At 47.2% G+C, this 27468-nt stretch overlaps 1 protein-coding gene across 5 annotated transcripts in view; it reads right to left on the bottom strand.

Annotated features, from left to right (window-relative positions):
- The window catches only part of MVB12B (multivesicular body subunit 12B), a 59380-nt gene extending 49697 nt beyond the window's left edge, over positions 1-9683 (bottom strand). The window contains exon 1 of one of the 5 annotated variants that reach the window (XM_020800982.3): positions 9615-9683. In XM_020800982.3, coding sequence (XP_020656641.3) covers positions 9615-9668 — 54 coding nt within the window. In that variant the 5' untranslated portion in view covers positions 9669-9683. Of the gene's footprint in view, positions 1-5212; positions 5594-5753; positions 5980-9614 lie in introns of those variants that run through there. The other 4 variants (XM_020800979.3, XM_020800984.3, XM_020800978.3 and 1 more) reach the window with 4 other exon arrangements.
- Positions 9684-27468: the final 17785 nt, after the last annotated feature.

Genomic DNA, 27468 nt, shown 5'->3' with positions numbered 1-27468 from the left:
AAAAGCTTTTGTCCGCTTGGTTGGCACAAAAGCCTTCTTGTGGGTGTGCGACACACAGCGAGCGGCAGGGGGCAGGAGGGGAAATCCGCATGAATTCGGACTTTGTCGCCGTACACACAAAGACCTGGTTTATAAAGGGAATTGATGAGCTTGGGGAGCGCGGAGAGATGGGTGTGGAAAAAGGCAGGGTTTTCCATACTGGGGGTGAATCACCCATCTTTTCTGGAAGAAATGGGGACTCCAAAAAAGCACCACATGCTCTCTCGTTCCCCTCTATTCAGGATGGGTTCGGCCTCCTCTGTACTGTGTCCAGTTCTGGACACTACAGATAGGATCGCACTTTTCAAATACTTGAGAGGGAGTCCTACAGTGGAAGGGCAGGATCCGTTCTTGGTCATCTCAGAGTGCGGGACACGTAATAATAGGCTCAAGCCACAGGAAGCCAAGCTGAAGATCTGGAAATACTTTTTAAACAGTTAGAGGAGTACAACGATGGGATTTTGGGATTGTTTTTGGACTGCAAAATCCCACAAATTTCTATTCCGGGAGTTCTCCTGGGCAGTCAGACACCTTACAGATACCTAACTTTGGCTCACCTGGGAGACAGGCCTAAACTGGAAGAGCTAGGCCTAGCTCTGCCTAAGCTTCCTGTTCCTCCCCACACCCTACCCCAGTGCTAGCTGGGAACTTCCTCCCTGAACAGGAAGTGAGGCAGAACTAGGCCCAGACAGGCCTCAAGGATATCCACAGTTGAGGCCTGTTCTCCCAGGAGAGCCACATTTCTTTGTCTCTAAGGTGTCTCTCAGGTAGAACTCCCAGGAGGGAGAATTATGGGATTTGTAGTCACTAAAACTTGGATCTCTAGTCTCGCTGGATTTTGGAAATTTTCAAAGGTGGCAATTCTACCTTTTAAATATAGTGATTTTTTTTTTTAGTGACTTGTTGTTTAGTCTTTAAGTCGTGTCCGACTCTTTGTGACCCCATGGCGTTCTTTAGTCCATGGGGGTCACAAAGAGTCGGACACAACTTAACGACTAAACAACAAGTCACTTTTAAAAAAATCCCTATATTTAAAAGGTAGAATTGCCACTTTTGAAAGTTTTCAAGATCCAGCTTTTTCCTCCCCAAGAATAAGAGGAGGTCAGGGGCCGCAAAGACAGCCTGAGGACCATAGGTGGCCATTTGAGGCCATACCTGCTCTGCAGCATACTCAGAATACGACCCATCAGACCTTTTTTCTCCCCCCGGATAAAAGAGAAGGTAGAAAAATCTAACCTCCCCGTGGTTATATGATGACACAAATTTTTCTCTCATTTGAGTCCCTCGTTCCAGATTAGGGAATAAATAGTGAGTTGAGGTGAAGAGGGGTGAAACTGCAGACTGGAAAGAAGAGCCGATAAACGTTCCTAAGCAGACCTCCACAAACACACCCACACCCCGGCGCACGCACCCCGCGGCGGATTTTGCTCCGAGCCCAAGGGCCCGCGGTCGGTCGAGAAGAGAGAAAGCTGGCCTGAAACCAGCTTTGTTATCAGACAGGAAGGATGGGGCTTGGCAGGATCCCCTCCACGGACGCCTTAACCCTCTCTTGCAAAAACTTCCTGTAGCAAGAAGGAAATGCACAGACGTCAAGTCCCCGAAAGACATTTGCGTCTCCTGCCAAGGACCACCTCCCAAGGGTTTACCGCAACTCCTTTTTGCATCCATAGCTGTTTAATTCCAGCCTTTGTAAAAGGGGCAGGGGGAAGATCTTCCATATCCACCTCCAGTTACTGCCATCATATCTCAGTCCTGTACTGCTGCTCCCGTTACTTCTACAGGATAGGAGTTGCTAAAGGATGGGAACCACCGTTCCATAAACCTAGGGCAGTGCTTCTCAACCTGGAGTCCTCAGATGTTCCTGGACTACTACTCCCAGAAGTCTTGGCCAGCGTAGCTAGGGGCAAAAGCTTCTGGACATTTTAGTCCAAGAACATCTTGGGGACCCAAGGTTGGCAACCACTGTTTTGGGGTGTGGAAGGTCTCTTCCGATCAACAGGATACTCCGTTTCCCCGAAAATAAGAACTAACCTGAAAACAAGCCCTAGTAGGATTTTTCAGGATGCTTGTCATAGAAGCCCTACCCCAAAAATAAGCCCCAGTGAAGTGAAAATGCTCCCTCCACCATTGTGCAGCAACGAGAAGATGACATGACCGTATTTGAATACATGTAGATGGCTGTACATGAAAAAAAAATTAAAACATCCCCTGAAAATAAGTCTCAATATCTTTTTTGGAGCAAAAAATTAATGTAGGACCCTGTCTTATTTTTGGGGAAACACGCTAGATAGACAGATAATACATTCATAAACACACCTAACAACTCTGAATAACACTCTTATCTGCTCAGTAAAGTGGGCCCTACTCATTGCTCGTATCAAAACAGTTTGGTCTTTAAAATTGTCACAATTACCCGTTATTGTTTCCACTACTGCAACAGGCTAACACAGCTTCCTTCTGGAAATTATTCAGAAGGAACTTGCCCCATAAACTCAACATGCAAACCCATCATACAGAAGGTTTGCGTCGTGCGTCCCAGAACTGTAGTCCCAGGTCAAATCCTCTGGCAAATTTAGAAAACCCAAGAGATTAATTAATTAATTAAACTTGTATGCCGCCCATCTGGACAATGTCTACTTCTAGGTGGCTCACAACAAACAGAGTAAAAACAACTGAAATGTAACAACAATTTCACGACAATAAACAATCATTCAGGATTAAACCAAAAATATCCGCGGGTGAGGGATCTTGAGCCTTCCGGGGACTACATTTCCCACAACCCCTTGCCCTCAGCCCTGGTGGCCAGAATGGATGGGAGCCGAAGCGCCTAGAACAGTGGTGTCAAACTGTGGCCCTCCAGATGTTCTTGGCCTTCAACTCCCAGAAATCCTGGCCAGCAGAGGTGGTGGTGAAGGCTTCTGGGAGTTGAAGTCCAAGAACATCTGGAGGGCCACAGTTCGACACCACTGGCCTAGAACGTCGGAAAGGTCCACCCAATTTCCCATCCTGGCTCTCAAGAAAGCCAGCAATGGCCAGGCGGCTGTTCTGCAGTGCGTTTTGAGAAGGAACGTAGCAGGAAACATAAGACATTGTGGACACATGAAAATTCTGAGCACCAGAATCCATGTTGCATTATAAACGGGTGCATCATTACACTGGTTTTGAGACGTGCAATCAAATATGAGACGTGCTGCTTAACACCAAGACAGATATCTTCCTCGGCAACCTCTACTGTCATGGTTCTCCAAGGGTCACATCTCACATCCCATCAACCCTTCCATCAAGGAACCAGAGAACTACCATGGTCATTGGCAAAGATCTGGAGATCTACTGAACATCCTTGTTGACGAATGCAAAAAAAATTAAATACTCAAGGATATGCATATGTTACTGTTGTTTTATGCATTTTTTCATTTTATTGAAGATCCATGGTGACATGGCGGGCAAAGGAAGTTCAGAAGAAACACTGAATGTCAAAATTATGACCCGCAAGAGGAAAAGTTCACAGATGGACAATTGATGGTCATCATATGTCACCAAGTTAATTCTGACTGATGGTTGTACAGTACTTTCAGGCTACTTTCTCAAGTGAAGAGTACTAAGAAGTAGTTTACTATTCCCTTCATCTGGGGGCACCCTGGGATGGTGCAGCTTGCCCAAGGCTACCCAGGCTGGCTCTTTCCCCTGAAGCAGGGATTCCCAACCTTGGGTCTCCAGATGTTCTTGGACCACAACTCCCAGAAGCCTTCACCCACTCGCAATCTGGCCAGGATTTCTGGGAGTTGTGGACCAAGAACATCTGGGGACCCAAAATTGGGAACCAACTGTTCTAGACCATGGTTTGGTTTGTTCAGCTGATCCTACAGACCATGGTTTGGAGAGTCACCTGAACCAACCCAAGGAGTCCTGTGAAATAAACCAGGGATTCCCTTCCTTATGTCCCCAGATGTTGTTGGACTACAACTCCCAGAAGCCTTCAGCCCCTGGCCAGGATTTCTGAGAGTTTTAGTCCAAGAATATCCGGGGATCTTAGGGTGAGATCCACTGTTTTACTCTACTTGCATGAAATATGTATGTTCGTGTCTATGTATGTATATGTCGAGTGTCCAGCAACAGCAAAAGAATTTTCCGTTTCAAATTGCCGCTTTTCCAGTGGCAAGGAGTTCCACAGGCTCTCGGACGGCTAAAAGGTGCACGCCGGCTCGCCGCTCTTTCCACCCCAACCCCGCCTAAACAGGCTTCGTGTTCAAGACAACACACCGGCTGCTAACGCTTGCCATAAAAACACAACAAATCGTACCAAGGAATCACGCCGTGCGATAGAACGCATCCTACCTAAACCGGTAACTAAGGAGGTGAGTGGGAAGACAGAGAGAAGATGCACAGAGAGGGCTGTTTTAAAAATAGGCCTGAACGAAAACTGAGCAGGGCCGTCTAAATAACTTTTAGCCAAGGAGCTGAGTTTCTACGGTCCTTAATTTCCTCCAGGTATGCTTACTTAAAAAGGTGCTCAGGTAATGCCAAACAGAAAGCAGGCCAGGCGGTCATAAGAGGCATTCTTAGATATAACAAGGGCCTGTTTCATTCTCCCTGATTCAACACAGCCAAAAAAATGAGAAGGGGGTGATGAATTTATGGAGGAAAAGAGAGAGATTAAAATGGAAATGCCTTGCTAGGTTTATGTTGCTGATCCGAGGGGGGGGGGTTACGCTCCCCCTTTCCATGGAAGTGGGGACACAAGAGGTTTCCAGCGGAGACAAAGGCAGCCCTTTGTTATAAATCCTTGCCAGGAAATTTCCTTTTTTAAAAAAAATCCAGGCTCCATATGGCAAAGAAAGCCACCCTGAGCCACCCCATGGACGTCGATCCCCGTCAACCTTTTGGGGGTGCGTTAAGGCTGGACCCATTGACACCCCCCCTTCTCCGTTATCCCCACCATCACCAAGAATTGGGCCAGGCCAAACCTTTCCACTGCACCGGGGAAGGCTTTTCCTGCCCCCTCCAAAAAATGATTAAAATGTTTGGGGAGGGCCGGATCCGTACCCAAGGGGGGGGGGAGGAAGACGCGTCCGTGGAGGAGAAGGGAGAAAAAGCGCAGGGCCCCAGGGCTGGGGGGGAGAGGCAGCCAGGCCCGGGGGTCCCCCCAAAAGGCTTCCCAAAGAGGGAGACGCACTTAACTGTTGCCGGGACCTCCGGCGGCCGCGGATCTCGGCTGCTCCCCCGCCGGAGGCAGAAGCAGCTCCGCATTGGGAGCGGATCGGAGGAGGAGGAGGAAGCGGTGGAAGAAGGAGGAGGAGGAGAGGCCTTCCAGGGCCCCGGCGCAGGAGGAGGAGGAGGCGGCGGCTGCGGCGGCGATCCTTACCCAAACGAGCCGGATCGTGGAGGGATGGCGAGCAAGGGGACCCCCTTTCAGAAACCGAGCCGCCCCCCCGGCTAGGGCCAGCCAGGGCGGAGGGAAGGCGGCCGGTTCCCCAGCCTTGACACCGCCTCCCGGGCGCTCCGAGGCGGAGACGCGGCCGCTGCAGCCGGCGCACAAGAGCCCCCTGCCTCCCGGAGCCTGCACTGCCGCCGAGGAGGGCCGAAAGAAGCCGCCCCGGCCCTCCCCAAAAGGCGGGCCCCCTCCGCGCCCGGTGCGCCCAGGGCGCACGGGGGTCCCCTTGGAGAGGTCTCGCCTTGTGCGCCCAGGGCGCACGCCCTCGGTTGGAGAGGCTTACCTTGGCGCGCCGCGGCCAGCCCCAAAAGGTGGACCTCGGCTGTCCTCCTCTCCGGGGGCGTCTCCCCTCCTCCAGGCCTTCCAGGCTCCCCCCTCCTCCGCCCGCGCAAGGCGATCCTGAGCCACGCGAGGCGGCGGCGGCGGCGGATGGCTTCTCCCGAGCGCACGAGGGGTGGTGGGGCTCTCCAAGAGGGAGGAGCTGCCGCCGGGGCCCCCAAGTGGAGAGGCGCCTAGAAGCGAGGGCGCAGCCTCCAGCGTGCGATCCTAAGGCAAGGGGGGGCTAAGGGAGCAACGCGTCCTCCCAGCAGCGCACCTCTCTGGATGCGCGCGTCACGCCCGATGCTTTTGCGACGCCTTCCCCCCGGAGGAGAGACCCTTGTGGATTGGCTCCTTGAAAGAAGCCACAACCTAGCATTTGCAAGACCTGAGTTGCTAAGGGCAGACCTTTCTAGAGATCCTTAATCGTCATAAGTTACAAATGGCTTGATGGTATATATATAGCAACAACGTGCCCAGTCTCACCCACTCATTTTCCACATACAATTGGAGATGTAGACATTTTTTTTTTTTTTTTTTTTGGTGTGGAAAGCAGCCGTGTTTGTCCGTTTGCTCTGTTCAATGGTAAGTAACGAAATCTGGAAGCATCAGGATTGTTTATTTATTGGACTTATATACTGCCCCATAGCGCTACAAGCACTCTCCTGGCGGTTTACAATTTTTAATTATACAGGCCACACATTGCCCCCCCCCCAGCAAGCTGGGTACTCATTTTACCGACCTCGGAAGGATGGAAGGCTGAGTCAACCTTGAGCCGGCTACCTGGGATTTGAACCCCAGGTCGTGAGCACTGTTTTAGCTGCAGTACAGCGTTTTAACCACTGCGCCACGAGGCTCTTGTTCTCTCAGTTCCTGCACCGCACATGTTACTGTATTTCCCCCTACAAATTGTATTGTGTCAAGGTGCTCATTAAAAAGAAAAGAAAAAAAACAATACCTGGTGATACATGTAACAAAAGAAACAGAAAACAATAACCAAAGTCTGGCGTGGCACATTTACCAGTTATTTCCCATTGCAAAGTTGCAAAAAAAAAAAAAAAAAGTCAGACAGTCACGCATCTTCAGCCCATTACAACTAGCTTCTCATTCAGCCTCCAAATCAAGCTGCATTGACAATCCCCCAACCAATCACAAAACAGGAGCACGCTAAGCGCAAGATACAGCGATGAAGAAAACCACATGCTATGATTGAGAGATCTCGTCGCCGACTAAGGGTACAATTCTTTCTTTTTAAAACATTCTCTAAGCTGTCTCAGTTAAAAGGAGGAGCTCAGTACTGGCTTAGCTGAACCCACGGATGACAACAGCATACTAAAACGTGGGGCGAGGGAATTATAGTACACACCACATTTAACTGCAGACTTTCTAGCTTAAAATATATGTTTTGCTGTCCAGGTATCTTTCTCCATTTCCTGAAGTGCTTTTCACCACCGACTGATAAAGCGTTCTGCCCAACTCAAAAGCTGGCACTCCACCGGAGAAACGTCACTGGCCAAACAGTGACATTCGGGGTGTCGGTTGTGTTCGAACATATCAACCTGTCTACCTTTCTTTTTTTGCTTAAGGGGTGCTTAAGGGGTCCAGAGACACCATGAATACAATTTTCTCTCTCCTCTGTTCATATGGAGGGTAATTTTAAGATGCCAACGTTGCCTGCCAGAAGCAAGAAATATATGCTCTGTATTGTAAGATATGCCCCCAGCCGCCCCATTAACAAAGGCGGAAAGATTTCTCAAATTGGCAGGCGTTCTGGACTGTGAATGCTCTCCTGTGGACGTACAGCTACTGAGATAGTCTTTAGCGTAATAATGTCTTTTCTCCCCATAAACTTCCCTTTCCAATAAGATCATGCAGCAAAAAGATCCCCATTCTTTCCCAAGGAAGCATCTAATTGCTACTTAGTCGCTGGAAAAAAAACACATCACAATACATATTGCAAACATATGGAGTTGCTTTGTTGTAGTTGTGGGGGAGATTGAGACTCAGCAAGTGCTGTGTTTCCCCCTTCTGTGTCGTTCCCTCCTAGGGACTAGCAGCATGTCCAGAGTTTGCGATGAAAACGCTACTTACTGCTTGCTCCAGTGTGTAGTTCCTAGCCGTGGCTCTCTCTGGCTTTGATGGCTATTTATCCGAGTGCGTGTTAGGGGCTGTCGTCCCATTCTGTTCCCGCCATCAGCAAACCCAGGGGACTCCGAACACTCTTTGTGAAGCCAAGATTTTATATTTGGGAACTTCAACAAAGGCAGCCTGTTTGTCTGCTATTGCGAGGGGGCCATTGAGTCACTGCCTCACCCTATGAATGAAGGATCTCCAAAATCTCCTCCCTTTCACTGCCCGGTTCAGGTCTTGCAAACTCAACTCTGTGGCTTCCTATGGGGGGGTCAGTCCATCTTGTATTGGGGTCTTCCTCTTTTCCTGCTGCCTCCCCCCTTTCAAATCGTGGAAAGATCCCAGTCCCTCAAAACCTTGATGTTGGGAAGTGCTTGTTTGTGCATAGAGGAGACAAAAATCCATTTTTAAGGACCTTACTGCTGGTCCTTAATTTTCAAAATCCAGGGAAGATGTTCTCAGACAGAGTTCCTTGCGGGACGGTGAATGAAATAGGAAGATTCCTATCCACTGATTGAGATCGACATGTTTTTATTAGTTGCGTTTTTTTTTAGAGTAATGTATATCTTAACTTTCTACGGTAAAGTTATCGGACCTCATTGAAACAAAACAAAGAGTTTGTGCGTAAGGAAATCAGCTCGTTGCCTGAATCTATCGAGGTGCATAAATTGTTAATAACACCATCTGCATGGCATACGGCAGGGTGTGGGATACCAATTTCAAGAAAGACGGGAATCCCCTTTTCATTGATTTCTAACTTCGCACATGAATGGAGGAAACAGGCCGTCCTTGTCTGGAGATTCTGTTGAGGGCCTTATCTGGTGCCAGCATGGACGCTTACCAGAAGGGGGAGCCATTGCTCTGCTCTCTGCTGCCACCTGTGAAGCTGGCCAGTCTGAGGTACTGCAGTCGATTTCTATTTAATCCAGGAGTTCCCTGCTTTGGATCCCCAGATGTTCTTAAGACTACATCTGCCAGAAATCCTGCCCAGCACAGCTGATAGTGGATGCTCCTGGAAGCTTTAGTCAAAGAACATTTGGGGACCCAAGGTTGGGAAATTACTGTATTGCTGTTTGTAATACACACACACCCAGCTCTCATACTGGTTAAAGAGTGGGGAAAACCCTAATTCTAATCCTCACTGGTCCATGAATTTGGTTGGGAGACTCTGGGCCTCAATAACAATCCAAGATTTCCACTTTAAATCAAAAAGGATGTCAGTGTTTTTTTAAAAAATTAAAGGCTCACCTCATCAAATCAAAAAGCAATTAATTCTTACCCTGTTTCCCCAAAAATAAGATCTAACCTGAAAATAAGCCCTAGTATGATTTTTCAGGATGTTCATAATATAAGCTTCCCCCCCCCCAAAAAAAAAATTAGCTCCGGTTCAGTGAAACCCTGCTCTCTACCCCCTTGCACAGCAACCAGAAGAGGACAGGACTGTATTTGAATAAATGCAGATTAAAAAATGCAACATCTCCTGAAAATCAGCCCTAATGCATTTTTAGAGCAAAAATTGATCTAAGACCCTGTCTTGTTTTCAGGGAAACACAGTAAGAGAAAGGCTGGCTTTTAGAGAACAAATAGGTACAGCTCTCCTTCCAATATACACTTTCAGTGAAAGGCTTGCAAAACGTAACGAAGATTTAGCACATTTGATAGATTTTGGAGGGAAAGGGTGCCTTAATCATAATACCTTTGAACTGCAGAGCCGGAAGGGAAAACGGGGGTCATCCAGTCCAGCCCACATCAAGGAGGCACCGTGGAGGAATCAAACACCCAACCTCTGGCTACGTAGCTAGAGAACTCAACCCCCTGAGTGAGCCTTTTCTCAAGGGCATCAGGACCTGGTCCGCCATGCAGGATATGGAGTTCAAACACACTCATTGCACAGCTGGTCATGACCAAGTAAAGGCAGGAGAACCGGACTGGGAGCCGGATCAAGGCACTGAGATGCAAGAGGCCAGCAAAAACAGGAACTGGATCACTGGGACTCTGGAGCAGCCAGCAGGACAGAAGACCTCTAGTGATGAGACCAGTTCTGGGAGGGAGAACCGCTCCTTAAATAGGCCTTCCCTCCAGGTTTCCAGGTGAGCCTCATGAGTGGTCCAGCAGCTGCTACCCAGGCCAGGGTCCGATCCTGCAAACACCCGGCCATTCCTGAGCCAGGCTGGCCCCGATCCTGCAGCTATGGGCCAGATTCTGACAACTGGAGGCCTTCAAGAGATCATTGGACCACCCTGCGTCCGATCTGGGATTCGGCGGCGCGGCAGGTTAAACCGCAGAAGCCTCTGGGCTGCAAGGTCGGAAGACCAGCTGTCGGAAGATCGAATCCACGCGACGGAGGGAGCTCCCGTCGCTCGTCCCAGCTCCTGCCAACCTAGCCGTTCAGAAGCATGTAAAAATGTGAGTAGATAAATAGGGACCACCTCGGTGGGAAGGTCACGGTGTTCTGTGTCTAGTCTCGCTGGCCACGTGACCATGGAAACTGTCTACGGACAAAACGCTGGCTCTACGGCTTGGAGATGGGGATGAACACCGCACCCTAGAGTCGGACACGACTGGACTAAATGTCAAGGGGAACCTTTACCTTTACGATCTGCTTTGGCTTGGATTCCTGGTTTGAGCAGAGGTTTGAACTCAACTTTATTCTGTGAATAAACTTGATATGGGAACCAACACTCTACTTTCTTGCTCTCCTCGTCTGATGCCTCTAAGAATTATAGATATATGGAGAGGAGCAAGAATCAGACCCAATTCCTAGATATATATAAAGACCCCAGATGAGATACCTAAAACCTGCCTCAAAAGGGCAGGTGAGAAGCGGTAGCATGTATGCTGTTATTTATATATTAGGGATCATAAATATTTACGCGCCAGGGCAATAAAACTGGTAACTGGTTTTCCCTAACAGAATGCCCACGGCTCATCAGATACTAACAGCTGTTGGCGAAAATAGGGTTTATAAACTGTTCGGAAATTCCTTCACAGTAATTTGCACTCCGTGGATTGGGGAGCTGGGGAAAGGGTTGGGGGAGGCCTCCGGGGTTTGAGATCTTAATCCCGAGCCCAGCTCAGCCGGTTTGCTTCCTCCTGCAAGAGCGACCATGGGGTTGGAGAGTCGCAGCAGGCCGACCCTCCTCCGATGAAGCCCCTTTGGGTGGGCAAATGCATGATAGGCCTTGGGTGCAAGGTAGACATTTGGCAGAATTGTTCTAGGGGATGTGGCAGACTTTGCTTGGCTGGTTTGGCCTGTCAAACATTTGGCGTTCTCTGTTCTGATTAGGCCTGAGAATTGACTAGTAGACAAACCAGTCATTTTTTTTCCTTCCTTCCTTCCTTCCTTCCTTCCTTCCTTCCTTCCTTCCTTCCTTCCTTCCTTCCTTCCTTCCTTCCTTCCTTCCTTCCTTCCTTCCTTCCTTCTCTTTTCCTTCCTTCCTTCCTTCCTTCCTTCCTTCCTTCCTTCCTTCCTTCCTTCCTTCCTTCCTTCCTTCTCTTTTCCTTCCTTCCTTCCTTCCTTCCTTCCTTCCTTCCTTCCTTCCTTCCTTCCTTCCTTCCTTCCTTCCTTCCTTCCTTCCTTCCTTCCTTCCTTCCTTCTCTTTTCCTTCCTTCCTTCCTTCCTTCCTTCCTTCCTTCCTTCCTTCCTTCCTTCCTTCCTTCCTTCCTTCCTTCTCTTTTCCTTCCTTCCTTCCTTCCTTCCTTCCTTCCTTCCTTCCTTCCTTCCTTCCTTCCTTCCTTCCTTCCTTCCTTCCTTCCTTCCTTCCTTCTCTTTTCCTTCCTTCCTTCCTTCCTTCCTTCCTTCCTTCCTTCCTTCCTTCCTTCCTTCCTTCCTTCCTTCCTTCCTTCCTTCCTTCCTTCCTTCCTTCCTTCCTTCCTTCCTTCCTTCCTTCTCTTTTCCTTCCTTCCTTCCTTCCTTCCTTCCTTCCTTCCTTCCTTCCTTCTCTTTTCCTTCCTTCCTTCCTTCCTTCCTTCCTTCCTTCCTTCCTTCCTTCCTTCCTTCCTTCCTTCCTTCCTTCCTTCCTTCCTTCCTTCCTTCCTTCCTTCCTTCTCTTTTCCTTCCTTCCTTCCTTCCTTCCTTCCTTCCTTCCTTCCTTCCTTCCTTCCTTCCTTCCTTCCTTCCTTCCTTCCTTCTCTTTTCCTTCCTTCCTTCCTTCCTTCCTTCCTTCCTTCCTTCCTTCCTTCCTTCCTTCCTTCTCTTTTCCTTCCTTCCTTCCTTCCTTCCTTCCTTCCTTCCTTCCTTCCTTCCTTCCTTCCTTCCTTCCTTCCTTCCTTCCTTCCTTCCTTCCTTTTCTATTTCTCTTCCTTCCTTCCTTTTCTATTTTCCTTCCTTCCTTTTCTACTTTCCTTCCTTCCTTCCATCCATCCATCCATCCATCATCAGCTCCTTCCTTCCTTTTCTATTTCTCTTTCTTCTTTCCTTCGTTCCTCAGCTTCTTCCTTCCTTCCAGTTTCCCAGGTATAGAAGATGCAGATGTGCTTTACCCTTCTCTTCCTCTAGGGGGTGCCCTGGGACTGTGCAGCTTGCCCAAGGCTACCCAGGCTGGCTTTTCTCCCTGGAGGTCCAGTGGGGGGAATCAAACTCCCAACCTCTGGCTCTGCAACCAGATCCCGAAGCCATGAGCTCTCCGGCTGGCTCAAATGCCATTGATTCTATTTTAACATATAATTTGGAATAATAATAATAATAATAATAATAATAATAATAATAATAATAATAATAAGAAGAAGAAGAAGAAGAAGAAGAAGAAGAAGAAGAAGAAGAAGAAGAAGAAGAAGAAGAAGAAGAAGAAGAAGAAGAACACCATCAATGAAACCTGGCTTGGTTTTCAAAGAATCAACGTGTGTGTGTGTGTGTGTGTGTGTGTGTGTGTGTGTGTGTGTGTGTGTGAGAGAGAGAGAGAGAGAGAGAGAGAGAGAGAGAGAGAGAGAATCAGAAAGGCTATTGGGCTGGCAATTCGAACTTTATTGCCAGTGTTTATTTTTTTTTAAACTTTCATAAGAAGTGGTGCATCATGTTCTGCAACTTTAGCTTTTACCTTGGATGCTGCCTCTTCCCCATGAACCAAGGAGGCACAAGAGTTTGAATGCGGCAACTGTCCCCTTCTAGCCCCATGTCTTGATACCAAACTATCAGAGCAACATAGCTAGGGTGTGGGTGACATCTCTGTATATTTCTAAGGGGCGAGTCGGTTCTATTTCCCCTGAATTCCTCCACCAGTTCTTGTGTGCTTCTCCTTCCAGAAGAGCACAATCATGGAGGCAGAAGCCATAGGGCAGGGGGTGAGGAAGATGGCCAAAGAAGAAGCCGGCTGGACAGCGAGCAGAACGCCGCATTGTAAGGTTACTATTTATCTAGGATGCTCGGCGTTGGCATGCACATCTGGCGCCTGGCAGTTATTGCAATTATTTATGATTTCCAGCAAGATTTAAAAGCTCATCGTCGGGCCTTGTAATGCAGTAACTGATTGCACGGCTAATGTAATTAAGAAAAGATTATGATGTCCACGTGTCACGGCAGATGGTGGCGTTCATCGCGAGCGGCGCGGCACAACTGGCGGGCAAGGGCAGCGGAGGCGCCAGCAGCTGGAGCATGGCTTCGCCGCCATCCATTTGGAAAGGAAGGGGAAGGGGAGGGAAAGAGAGAGGAAGGGAGAATAGGCACATATCAAGCCCATGCAAAAGCTGCCTCCGGGCTGTGAAGGAATTTTACTTGGGGATAAAAGATATCTCCTTGTCCCCTTCTTTGGTTCTGCTTCTGGCCAGTTCTCCCTTGATTTTGGCCAAGTTGGCCATTCCCAACATGGTTGCCTACTGGCAGATGTTTGGGGTTCCGAGTCCCATCCTCTCCAACCTATGCAGAAGATGGAGAGTGGTGGGGAGCGCTTGGTTAGCGAAGGCAGGAAGAGCCAAAATGGGAGACAAAAGAGAAAATGAATCAGGAGGCAAGACCAAGGAAGTAAAGATTGGCAAAGTCCTTGTTTTGAATTACACTGCCCAGAATCCCCTAGCCAACAGGGCTGGCGGCCAGGCTGGCTGTGGAATTCTAGGGGTTTCTATCTGAAAAAAAAGGGTTTCCAAGCTCTGCCAAGCAGTGGCAGTTTGTGACTCCAGTTTTGGGTGTGCTATGGTTCCCCACCAGGTTTTACATTGCATTGAATTGGAGCTCTCCAAGGTGCTGAAGCTATTTGAGGAATAGGGTTCACTTTCTTAGAAAGCAGGATAAAACCTGGAGGGGATTCACAGGAGCTCTGAAACCGGAGCCTACATTCGTCACAGCAGCAAACTAGAACCAGGAATTCAGGAGGCATACTGGACCCCAAGTAGAAACAAGACTGAGCATATGACCATCTGCCCTAGCTACCATAACCATTGGTGAAGGATTATGGGAACTATAGTCCACCGCCATCAAGAGGGGTGGAATTGTTCCAGTCTCGCTACCTCTAGCTGAGTTTGCTGTTGAAATAAGTTCACCCTTCGCGAAGCCATGATGGCCCTTGTGACTTGACTTCCTTTTGCACCGTGCTGCTGTTATTTTTTTATTTTTTTGCCTGCTCTTAAAAGAGAGAGAGTGTATATCTTACCGGAGGGCCTGTCATTTGGATGTCTGTGAAGCATTTGCAACGCCTCAGGCAAGATTGCTAAAAGGGACAGTCTCCGCCAGATACGGGACCTCACTAGGGAATGGGCGACGCATGGAATTCTGGGAGGGAACTCAGGGACAAGCTCATGTCGTGCGGATGTGGACTGTTCCATGTAATCTCCAACATTCGACAGAGAACGGATGTCCTTGAGGTTCATCCTTGTTCACATCAATGGCCTGAGAGGCCCCTTCCAACTCCATTGTTCCATGATTCTATGAACTGGATCCAAATTCTACTCTCTCTCTTTTAATCGCCTTCCCCACATGCTACACATTACAGAAGATTGTATCTCAAGGTTAAAGATCTTTAGTTAGGGGAACTAGGACCTCTAGGGGTTGAAAGGCAAAATCTGGTGATCCGTCAGGTTGAGAAAGCATGGATCTAGAAAACTCTTCCCATAGCATCATAGAACAATGGAGTTGGAAGGGGCCACTAAGAGCATTGGATCCAATCCCTGTTCAGTGCAGGAATCCAAATCAAAGCAGATCTGACAGATGGTGGTCCAGTTTTCTCTTGAAGGCCTCCAGCGTTGGAGCGCTCACCACCTCCAAAGATCATGGGTTCCGTTGTCGTACTGCTCGAACACTTAAGAACATTTTTCCTGATCATTCAGCCTGAATCTGGCTGAATAAATGAGCCAGATTTGGCTTGAGCCCGTTATTATGTGTCTTACACTCTGGGGCGATCAAGAACAGATCCTGCCCCTCCTCTGTAGGACTACAAGTCTTGGAAAAGGGCTCCTGTTTCCCTTCCGTCTTCTTTCTTCAAGGCTAAACATGCCCAGTTGGTTTCCAGTTGCCTGATCATCATCCTTGTTGTCCTCCTCTGAACTTGCTCCAATTTGTTGGCATCCTTCTTCAAGTGTAGTGGACATAGTACTCTGGATAAGGCCTAACCAGTGTAATAGACAATATTGAGGATTGAACCATTGACCACCTTCATTCCAAGCAGTGGTTCCCAACCTTGCATCCCCAGATGTTCTTGGACTTCAGCTCCCAGAAATCCTGGCCAGCATGGCTATTGGTGAAGCTTTCTAGGACTTTTAGTCCAAGAACATCTGGGAACCCAACGTTGGAAATCACTGATCCAAAACTTGAAGTCTATCTTCATCCAAAGCATGGATCAATGAACCTCTGAGCTGGGTTTCAGGTCCCTCCCCACCCAACGGTGATATTATTTCATCGGCATTTTCCTGTGTTCAGTTTAGAGTATAAACAAGCTACTTGTTTTGAAACCCAGCTCCAAGGTTCTAGAATCAGCAAGTCTACCAGTTGTGTTGTTGGAGGGATTCCAGAAACAGTGTCCTAGAAAACTAACATTTGCAAGCTCTGGTATGGTTTATTTTGCGTATCAGTCGTGGCTTCCGCCCTTCCAAGCCATTGATGGTGCCAAATAAAAAAATCGGAGAGACTCGAGAGACTGTGGAGCACTCCTCTACAGGCTTGAAAGCTTGAATTTTTAAGACAAAAGGATACATCTGATGGTAGAATCAGAGAATAGTGGAGTTAGAAGGGGCCTCGAAGGCCATCAGGTCCAACCCCCTGCTCAAGGCAGGAGTCCACGTCAAAGCAGATCGGACAGAGGGTGGTCCAGTTTTCTCCAGCATTGGAGCGCTCACCACCTCCAGAGGTCACTGGCTCCGTTGTCGTACTGCTCTAACAGTTCAGAAGTTTTTTCCTGATATTCGGCTGAAATCCGGCTCTCTGTAGCTTGAACCGATTGTAACGTGTCGTGCACTCTGCGATGATCGAGGATACTTCCTGCTCCTCCTCAGTAGGACTCCCTTTCTTTGAAAAGTGCTATCCTATCTCCCCTCAGTTTTCTTCTCTCTCAGCGTAATGACATTGTGCAAAGTCTGCATATTTTGCTCCTACAAAGCAAAGGTTAATGTTTTTTATTGTTCAATGTCATGTTTTTTGCGAATTGTTGGGAGGGAAGGATAGGGCCCCGGGTAGGGAGGTGGGGAATCCCTGTCCTGTGATTAATTGCTCCGAAACCAGTGGATCTACAATTATTTGGTTGTTGTGAATAAATAAAGGCCTCCGGTATTCATCATATTCAAATGAGGCAGTAAAATAAATGACGCCGACGCCGTTGACGAACAAAACCCCCGCCATGTTTCCTTCCTCGCGATCGGGAAATGTGCTCAGGAAATTTGTAAATGAGATACAGCCCCTGTCAAGGGATCGGCGGCCATTTGTCTTCGCGCAACATGGCGCCAGGCTGACCTATCGCTTGCCGCTTTTAATTTATGTCACAAGATGCCCCTCCATTATGCGCTTTTGATGAAAACGGCGCACCGGCTTATAAAATCAAGGCTTTGCGTACATGTAAGGGTGTGATGTGTGTGTCTGCGCATGAAAAAAAATGGTTCTCTTTTATCTCTCTACCTTCCCACCGGCTGAAGTTCTGCTGGGCGTTCGTGCCCATTCCACCAGGTTAAAGCGCCCGGGTACCGACAAAACCCCCCTCTCCCATCATTCATCATAATTTTGCTCTCTACTTTGTCACAGCTTGGGTGTTTAAGGAAGATCGATGGCACAAGATGGCTCCTTTTCAGAGCCTCTTTATGCTCTGGTAAGTGTGTCCGATGCAAAATTAGTTTGCCACTTTATTATTTCCCTGTGAGTGTTTGTCAAAGCCGAGCGCCACCTCGTCCATACGGAGCGCGGGCGGCCGGCTGTCATTCAGAAGCGTCACCCGGGGGATGTCGTGGGAGCCGGGCGCATCGTTCCGCACTCGCCCAAATAACCCCTCTGTGCGGGGAGGGGAGGGGAGGAAGTTCCCCCGAAGAACACACACTCATTCTCTTGAGGTCTTCTAGGGTCTTATGGGGTGAAAATTTCAACTTGCCAACTGTCAAACGGGTTTGTGCTTCTCGTCTGCTGGGGTGAAGTGACATTTCATAGTCAGGACCGGATGGTTTTGTGGAATCTGAGTCAGACACGACGAGGCCTTCGCAGGAGAGAGAGAGAGAGGAGAAGATGTTGATTTCTGGCACATACATGGCCACCATCTGGAAGAAATGGACCTCCAACCTTGCAGCTATGAAGGGTGAGGGGGGTTGTCTGTGGCAAAGAGATCAGTGGTTCCGCCACGAATCGCTCATGGATCGAAAAACAAGGGACTGTCTCGCCTCCAAATTTCAGTAACAGTGTCCGGCTTCTGTTCGGTCTTGAGAAATCTGGAGAATCCACACCTGCTCATCCAAGTCCTCAAGGCCGGTCATGCTATTTTGGAGCCTGTGGAAGAAAAGCCCATCGGCGCCCCTCACCATTTTTGTGGTAAACCACAAAACCAAAATCAACAGGTCACGTTGGCTGCTCTTTCAGGGTATCCAAAATATGCTGCCTGAGGCAGCCGGCCCACTGGGCCAAACGGTAGAGCTGGCCCCATAAGAGGTTCTATTACCATAAAACAACACCTCAGCCTTGAACTTATGATTTTGCCAGATGGCTAAGAGGGGTGGAGTTTGTTGTTTCTTTGACTACAGATCCCATTATTCCTCATTCTTGAAGTTCTCCCTGACAGGCAGACAACTGCGAGACTTCTAGACTTCTCTGAGGCTGAGCTAGGCCTAGCTTCCTGTTCAGGAAGAAAGCTCCCAGCTAGCTGTGGGGCAGGAACAGGAAATTGGAGCAGAGATAGGCCTAGCTGCGCCTCAACATCTTCTAGCTGAGATCTTTCTCCCAAGCGAACCACATTTATAAGTCTACAAGATCTCTGTCTTGGAAGGGGGAATACCACGTCTTGGAGTTCTAGTCCAAGAACATCTGGAGACCCAAGGTTGGGAACCACTGATCTAATCTATTGTCCTCTTTCCGGAGTTGTTACCTGGATCACCCAAAGTTGGTAACCACTGCATTAGAAGTTCTGACAGCCTGCTCATCATCCCACAGTCTCTTCCCTTTATCCACAATGAGCAATTTTGATAATGTTCACATACTGGGGTGGGTGGGGATCCCACTTGTGAAATAGGAGCACTTCTGAGATGAATAGATTTTTTTTCAGGTGCTGTCATACCTGGCAAGCTGCAATTATCTTTAACTGAGGGAAGGAAAGAAAGAAAAAAAATACAATCTGGAAACCAGATACACTTCTGTTCACTTTTCTCTGGTGGGAGGGCTGGTCTTCGGTAGCATTCATTTGATGTATTCTACAGAGGGGTCTTTTGAAACGGAACACACTGCTTAATTTGGGGTAGAATCTCCATGTTGACATCCAGAGGTTGAGAAGAAACAGTTCTGGAGATGGAGGACGATAAGGAGCCGGGAAAACAATGTGTTTCCCACCTGCTCCTCACACGCTTATTCTTTTTTGAATGGGTGTTTCAAAGGATGTTAAATACATCTTGAGAAAAGGAGCCGGGATAATCATGCCATCTGTGGATCAACTAATGAGTTGAACAAGAAGACAAAGACGAAGAAGAAACAGAAGACGTTACACATAAGCTTTCAAATCACGCGTTCCTCGGCGTTTCTCCGGTTGCGATGTTTCTAAGGAGTCTTGTCAATTGAGGCTTAAAGCGTACAACGCAGCCGGCTACTGTTCCCGATGCGCGTGCTTGTCTTGCGTATGTGCGTTCAAGCTGGTTTAAAATGTTCACCCTTCATCATATTGACTGACAGTAAAATTCCGTAGATGTCTGCTCAAAAATTCAGTTTTGTCGGCCAGAATCCTATTGCGTTTTCAAGCCCATGGCATCTGGGGTTCCAAACTGATGAGATGCATGTCGTGTGCCAGATCCGGTCACATGACCTGCCCTCTTTCAACACATTTTCGGAACATCTTTACTTAGCTGCTGTACGTCACGACGGCTTACACAGTTCCAATTTTCCACACATGAAATCCAGCAGGATTCCAGCCACTGAGTTCAATGAGAATTACTTCCAAGTAAGTGCGTTACGTGAAAGGAACCTAAGAACCAAATGTTTATCGAGTCCAGCATTCTGTTCACACAGTGGCAAAACCATTGTCGCTGGCAAACACACAAGTAAGGACCTAATTTGGGGAGGGGGGCTCACATGGCCTCTGCAGTAGTGGCCCCAAAGTCTGCAGGGAGGTGAATTCATTTTCGGCCGAACTTCAGAGGAGTTATCCAAATAACATGGTGTGGCAAAGGCATTCAGCACCATGGACAGCTCTGTAAAGTTCGGATCAGACTTTACCCAGAGCAGGGGAGATGCCTAGAACAAGGATGGGCTTCCTGAACCGGCAGTTGACTCATGACAGGGGCCTTATGGTCTACCTTGGAGGGCTGTTGGGCATGCTCTGGTGTGTGCCAGAATAGGTGCTATCTCACCCCTTATTTTTGACTTTGGAGGCTATCTCCAGCTACCGCTGAAATTCAGTACATTGGATTTCTGAAAAGGATATACTTGTAAGTCTAGTTTTCCACCTAGCACCAGAATGACAAGACCATCCTGTGAGATCCACAGAAATTCCTGTGCAATCTCAAGAATTGTGCAACAACTCAAGAAGATAGCCTCGAAGCCATACTACGATTCAGAAGTAGCCATGTTCTCACTTGATGAAGAGTTCTGTGTCACCCCAGTATTGGCACACTGCGTTACAAATAGCTGCAGATCTTGAGATCATCGGATGGACTCTGTAGGTTTTACAGAAACAGAAATGGCCAAGTGGGGATTTGAACCGTGTTCTCCAGATTCCTAGTCCATCAATGTATTCTCAAAGGCTTTCACGGCCGGGATCTGATGGTTGTTGTGGGTTTTTCGGGCTGTTTGGCTGAAAACCTTCAGAACATGGCCAAAAAGCCAGAAAAACCCACAACAACCATCACTTTATCCACTATACCAGTGGTCCTCAACCTTGGGCCTCCAGATGTTCTTGGACTTCAATTCCCAGAAATCTTGGCCAGCAGAGGTGGTGGTGAAGGTTTCTGGGAGTTGTAGTCCAAGAACATCTGGACGCCCAAGGTTGGGGACCACTGCACTACACCATACTGGGAATGTACGGCTGCTTAGGCACCCAAATATATATATATATACAAATATAGGGTGTCTAAGCAGCAGTACATTCCCAGTACATATATATGGAATGTATGTATATGTATATATATATGCAAAATCACAAGAAGGGAGAAACTCTCGGGGCTTCGAAATACAGACTGCCTTTCCGTCACAAGGTGGCGCTGTTGACGTCTTGGAAAAGTCATTTGAAGCACCTGCCAAGCTTCCAGGCTGAATGTTTGTCGCACAGAGTGGTGTGGAAATAAGGAGAATTCAACCCACAAGCAGAATGTAAAGGCTAAGGGCTGTCGTGAATAAAGGTAGCCAGGAGATGACACGGGCGGCTGCAGCTGAGCCTTCTGAGAAAGCCCCCCCCCCCCCATTTTGGGGCAAGGAAGGGAGAATTTCACTGTCTTTCAATTTTATTTGTGTTCTCTTTGTTTACTGCTCCTCCTTCCCAATCTACATCTTTGTGACAGTAAAAATATCTTGGCTTTCCATGGAGGCAATGCTTCCTCGTTGCAGACCATGCACGTGGCATGTTGAAGCTATAAAACCAAGTCAGAGTGAGGGCACAAAGCACTGCCTTCACTCCGTACAGGCTTTGGGAAAACATGAAGTCGGCAATCAGATTCAGATGAAGCCACCTTGTGAAAAAGCAACGCTTTATGCCCACAATATGATGTGGCACTTTTTCCACAATCTTCTGCACACCCTCTTGAAAATCTAACTGTAGATGAGGAGGCAAGAACTCTGATAGTTTGGACTGAAGCTGAATGAATGAATGGATGGATGGATGGATGGATGGATGGATGGATGGATGGATGGATGGATGGATGGATGGATGGATGGATGGATGGATGGATGGATGGATGGATGGATGGATGGATGGATGGATGGATGGTATTTAAGTGGCAAAAACTGGTTAAGTACTGGAAAACTGGAAAGCTGACTTCGTTGGTAAAATTTGAGCAAGCCAAATAAAAGTATCGCAGATCGAATCAGATTACGCAGAGATATAAAAAGGTAACTTTATGGAGATACGGCAACCCCTGTTGAAATCTGACATGGGGTCAAAAAAATAAAGTATAAAGGTATTCTCAAGAAGCTTTGGAAGGGGGCTGGGGGGGAGAGAAGCTACCAATTACAAAAAAAGGGGATCAAAGTGATCATAGAAAAGTTGCTAACGGAACAATAATGAATGCATTTCTCTGGTTTCTCTTTTGCAACAAGTTGCCCAACAAATTACACTGAAAAATTGAGTTTCTCGGCTCTGCCAAAGCCTTGGCCGGGCTGGAACTATGAGCCAATGGGAATAGTTACATCCTGATATAAGATATAAGTGGTTGCTCCATGCATGAGTTAACATTTTATTACCACTGGCATTTGAGTGGCATTGCAGATGGGAACCGTGGTGCGATGTCATTAATACGTGGAAGAGGAAAATTTAAGAAAAGCGAGGGGAGACGGGAACGGGAGATGGATCTGCCAAAGCTAGGAAATGCCGCAACGACATTTAGGCGTCCAGAAGCAAGAAACACAACTGGGAATCAGAGTCTAGGAAGAACAGAGAATTTTAATTGTGTGGAATTTTTGGACAAAAGAAACTACACGCCACTGTTTAGCAAGCCAGTAGAGGCCGATGGGTGTGATGTCAGTGGGACAATGAATCCGGTCCAGGTTTTAGTCCAGACTTAACAGGAAGTAGACAGAGGGACAGACTAGGATTCAAGAGCTATTCTGCTCTGTGGATCTCTGTACTACTACGTTGTGTGCATGCCGTGGCTCAAGATTCGGACATAAGGCAATGGATTCAGACCCCCCCCCCGAGACTTTGAACCCATATCAAAGGACTTGCCAGTATCCCTGGGTGTGTCCCATTCCACATGTGGATGCTGTACGGACCGATCTACACAAGACAGAGACCGTCCCAAATACATAAAATAGGTGATTCCCTGGGCTTGGGAAAAATATATATATATATTTCAAGTGGTTCATTAGAGACCATCCCTCACTGGCTCAGCCGAGCAGGACAGCCTTTGGGAAATGCAGAAACTTGGATTTATAGAAGCCCGGGCCCCCGAATGCTATAAATAACGAAGCATATTGAACACATAAGGACAAAAAAATGGGAATGTGGGTCAGATGTTGGAACTCGTGTGCTCCAGCTGGCTGCCTCTTCCGTGCTAATAAACTGGGCCTTTAAAAAGAGGGGAGCTGATGAGATGCCAGCGTTCGAAAGTTATTTTTAAAAAAACAAAGGGGATTTTAAATATATATGTGGATATAGTGGACAGGAGGAAGAGAGGAAGTGCGTTTGGGAATTATGCCGGGGGTTGGAGGCTGATTTCCTTAATGACACCCTCATTAAAAAGACCTCACTGCCAAAGTGTTTGTCTTCGAAACTGTCGGCATTCATAATGAGAAACCTCAGCTCGGAATTTACATAAAGTATTGTTCTCGTGTCATCGCTGGAGACAGCAAACACGGCGCGGCGCTGGGGAGAAGGGAGCGCCATCATCCGCGGCACGGAGGGGCCCTGTGGGGCGCAGATGGAGGGGGGGACGGGTGAGGGGTTTGGCGCTCAGAGCGATTGCACGAGATCCAGTTAGGTTTGGACCTGCATGGAGGCAGGGTGGATCGTGAAAAAAATATCCGAAGGCCATCGAGTCCAACCACCCACCCAAGGCAGGAATCAATATCAAATCAGATCGGACAGAGGGTGGTCCAGTTTTCTCTTGAAGGCCAACATCACAGCTCCTCTCAGTCTTTGTGTTTAACGGATACAAAAAATGGATTCAGCTTTCGGGATATTCCCCTGCTTGAAGTTACTTTGTGAATGGTAGTGAGCACAAGAGGGGATCCTGCAGACCATCTTGACTTGGATGCCATGGGTGCTGTCAACATTTAGGCTGTGCTTTGCTGTGTAAAGCTTGGCCTCCTTTTTCCTTCTGGCAACGCAGGCACAATCTTGAATTGCAATATCAGGCCATTTCCTGGTGTTTTGAATCGGGGGGGGGGGGTACAGAAGCACAGCATGCTGCATTCATAAACCAGCAAAACACCTTGATTAGCGTATTATTTCGCTCAGCCCTTAAATAACCAAAGAGTACCTGAACGGCTCACAGTGTTATCCCTGTTAAGCACGACCGAATAAAGAAGAAAATAACGGCTGTAGATTGAATGAGAGGGAGGAACGATCTTGAAAACTTTCCACTTGCTAATTGACAAAGAGTTTTAATTCGTGTGGTCTCTTGCTAAGAGCCACAGGGCCTGACAGAATTGAGATTATTGAATAATTGACCTTCTCGGGTACATTTTACACCCTTATCTTGCTCCGGCAGAACTTAACTGCCAGGTGCCGACAATTATCCTCCCATATTACCCAGTTTCTTGGGTCATCCCACTTGAATAATTCACCAAAGTTCGGGGGATTACTGTCTAATGGAGTGATTTCAGGTATTTATCGGCTAATGGCTGAGTTGGTAATGGAAAAGGGTTATGCCTCTAAACCTCTCTAATGGGCCATATATCTCACCTCCTTTCGAGACCGTATTGTTGGCACAATTCGCATGGCGGATTCGCTCACAAGCTTGGATGAAAAGATTGTAGTGTTGAGAGGGGCACTAAGGGTCATCTAGTCCATCCTTCCAGGTAAGGAAGCCTTCCCCGTGCAACCTTGCTTTAAAACACCCATTGGACAGCCTTCCATCCTGAATGTACGTGTTCTTTCTTTTTCCTGAGTGAGCGAGATACAAAATCCTGCCCTATCAGGGATCCTACAGGGAATGGAAAGAGACAGCAGCGCTACATTGACAAGTATTTTGAATAATATCACCGAGTCCGAACTAAGCCAGTTTAGAGTGAGGGCAATGAGTTCTGGATCAACTACATACCGTCTGACATTTAGGGATCACCCAACAAAGGGGATGCAATGGTGTTGCCACATAGCTAAACAAATTACTGTTGTGTGCCGAATCACCAAGGTAAAAGCCAATTCAGAGCGAGGGCAATATTTCTTAACATAAAAACAAATCTGAAAAGAGGGGGCTGTTGTGGATATGGAGTAAAATATGGCATCTAAAAATGCTTATATGTTTGAAGCTGACTTTGAACAAAATCAAACTGGAAACAAGTTATCCTTAGAGTGACATTCAAAGAAGATGTGGTCCATTGAACCTCAAAGCCGAGCTTTAATACGCCAGGGGAATTTCCCCGTTATTCAAGCCACAGAGTCGGCTCCGTCCTGCCCTGCCAGATATTTTGGGTTTTAATTCTTCCTAAATTTTGATGCATCACTTTTATCTCTTCGTTGGACTGGTGTCATTAACCCCTTCATCCTCTCTTCCGGGGCTTTCTTCTAATCACTTCTGAGAAATGGGAGATGTTTTGAGGGTGACGCGGTTGAGGACGGCACATCTGACCCCCAGCAGCCTGGCTTTCCAGATGACAGCCGATGCCAAGAACCTGCCAACAGATGGGGGCAGGTGTTCCACAAAATCATTTCTTCTCCTTAGCGGTTCCACACAATTACCCAAGGACTTTTCAATTTCCAAAAAAATTCCCCTGAAAAAGGACAGCTCTCTCTTTTGATCCTACGTGGTTGTTAGTGGCTGATTTGGAAACCTGAATGTGAAGGACCCTGGATTTGTCACCTCAAATGTGACACCGAAGGAAAACGAAGCATTTTGGAATGATGCTTCAGATCCCCACTGGATCTGGAACTTGGGACTCCTATGCATATATAAATATTCAGTTTTTATACTAACAGACTGCAACAGGCTAATGTTGTTTCTTGCTTCAGAAAACACTTTCAGAGATAACCCGGTGGGGGGGGGGGGGAAGCTCTAAACGTAGTTATAGAACCCCTTACAGGTGTCATCTTGGATTTCTGTTGGTGACCATCAAAGTGATGTGTGGCTGCTCTTTCTAAGATAGGATCTCATTGGCTCTGAAGAAGAAGGAGAAAATCATGTGGATTGTCACCACATGGTGATTGACGAATGATAGAAAGAGGACAAGATGACTAAGCCTATGTGGTTACACCTCTGCCTATCATGTGTATAGGTTACTTGTTATGTGTGAAAGTGCATTCACTTCCAAAAGGCCATATCTGTGTCAGAACAAGAATCTAGTGGGAAACAACTGAGATAAAATATATACTGTACACACACACTGGATGCGCATCTCAATGGACTAAATATTAGCCAAGGTTTCTTAAGCCATTACTAAATGTGATAATTAAATTATCTGTCATTCCTTACATGACAACATGCTGGTGCTGTTTCCTTTAATCATTGCTGCTGTTTGCAGAATCAAGCTTCAAATTAAATCATTATTAGGTGTGAAAAGCAACCCAACACACCACTGTGCCTTTATCTTAAAGCCTTGCACAAATATTTTACCATGAAGTCTCTGTATCCTGGCTCTTCGGTCTGACAAAATGGACCACGTTCCACAAAAGCTTACGTTAAATATAGCAGTCAGTCTTTAAGGTGCCAAAACATTTTTGTTATTGTTTGCTTTTTTTAATGTGTTTCTTGCCGAAATGCTTGCACAAACACAGGTACGGCTTCAAAAACGATCATATAGCATTGCTTATTTTTGGTTTGTTAATGAATCCTGCCAGTGGAGACTGCCTCAGAGGAGCGGGAAAGAGAGAGAGAGAGAGAGAGAGAGAGAGAGAGAGAGAGAGAGAGAGAGAATCCCATGAACTTGCTCTGGATTTTAGTCCAGATTTTAAATGGGCCATTTCAGCTGCTAAACCTCTGGGGGCGAATATGGCTTAGGATGTGGGACAGCTCCTGCAAAGTTCAGGCTAAAACCCACCACGGTGTCTCTTTTTTTGCTATAAGCAGATTTTTCTACTGTCTGTGCTCACCGCATTCACTTGAAACCTGTAACCTCAGTGTGTCTGGTACATATTCCCAGGTGGAACATCCAAAGATCGGAGCCGAACAGAAACACATTGCAAAGCGGGCAGGCGGGCGGGTAGGGATTTGGCATCGGGGACTAAAATAAGAACCTTTTAATGATAAGGTTCCTCTCTTTTTATTAATGGACGAAGCCTCCTTTCAAGAAAGGGATGCTTTTGCAACTGGTGTAAAGGCAGATGGAAGGAGGGAGAGACAACAGAGGTGGAGGGGAAGGATACAGCTAAAAGTCTTAAACAGTGTGGCATTTAATTATGCCGTCTCTCTGAAGGTATCGCCAAACAATTAGAATAATCCTTCACACTTCCATTTTTATGGAATGGATTCTTGCTTTTATCGCCCGGCGTTCTAGTTCCTTGTTATTATTACTTCTTCTACTACTGTTATGGCTCGGTTTCTGCGCTCCCTTTCCTCTGCACACTGCGTTCATCTTTTGTTTTACATTAAGGGTGACCCAGCCAGCAGACGTACAGTATATGCCCACAAATGGCACCCAGCACCCTCCGTGCCTTGAAATATTAGTTTAATAAGACACAAGAATAATATTAAGGGGGCGATTCTCTGCCTTATATATTATTTAGATGCCCGGCGTGATTTAGCGATCGGGTTGAATCAAGACGCTTGCTAACAATATATAGATCTGGGCGTGTGCCCATGTGCTTGTGTGTGTGTGGAAATAAACACACACACACACACACACACACACACACACACACACAGAGAGAGAGAGAATCTACCTAGAGATTCCACACACATATTCAGAAGAATTTGATTTAACATGCCCAGTTTATCAAAAAAAACCATGTTCTCGGCCATCCCACCCTCTATTTTTTATGTTAGAGCATAAATAATCAATGCACAGAGCAACTTTAAATTACTGTTAATGCTTTATACTGGCGATCCCACAAGGATGCCAGGACTAACGGGGAATTGCGAGACAGATGCTTTGGGAGGAAAAAAATATATATAATATCCATTTTTATTGTTTGGAGACATTTCTTATTAAA

The sequence above is a fragment of the Pogona vitticeps genome, chromosome ZW-PAR (genome assembly GCF_051106095.1).
Source record: "Pogona vitticeps strain Pit_001003342236 chromosome ZW-PAR, PviZW2.1, whole genome shotgun sequence".
NCBI classification, from domain to species: domain Eukaryota; kingdom Metazoa; phylum Chordata; class Lepidosauria; order Squamata; family Agamidae; genus Pogona; species Pogona vitticeps.
The sequence above is the reverse complement of the archived record's forward strand: the minus strand, read 5'-3'. Positions and strand labels throughout refer to the sequence as shown.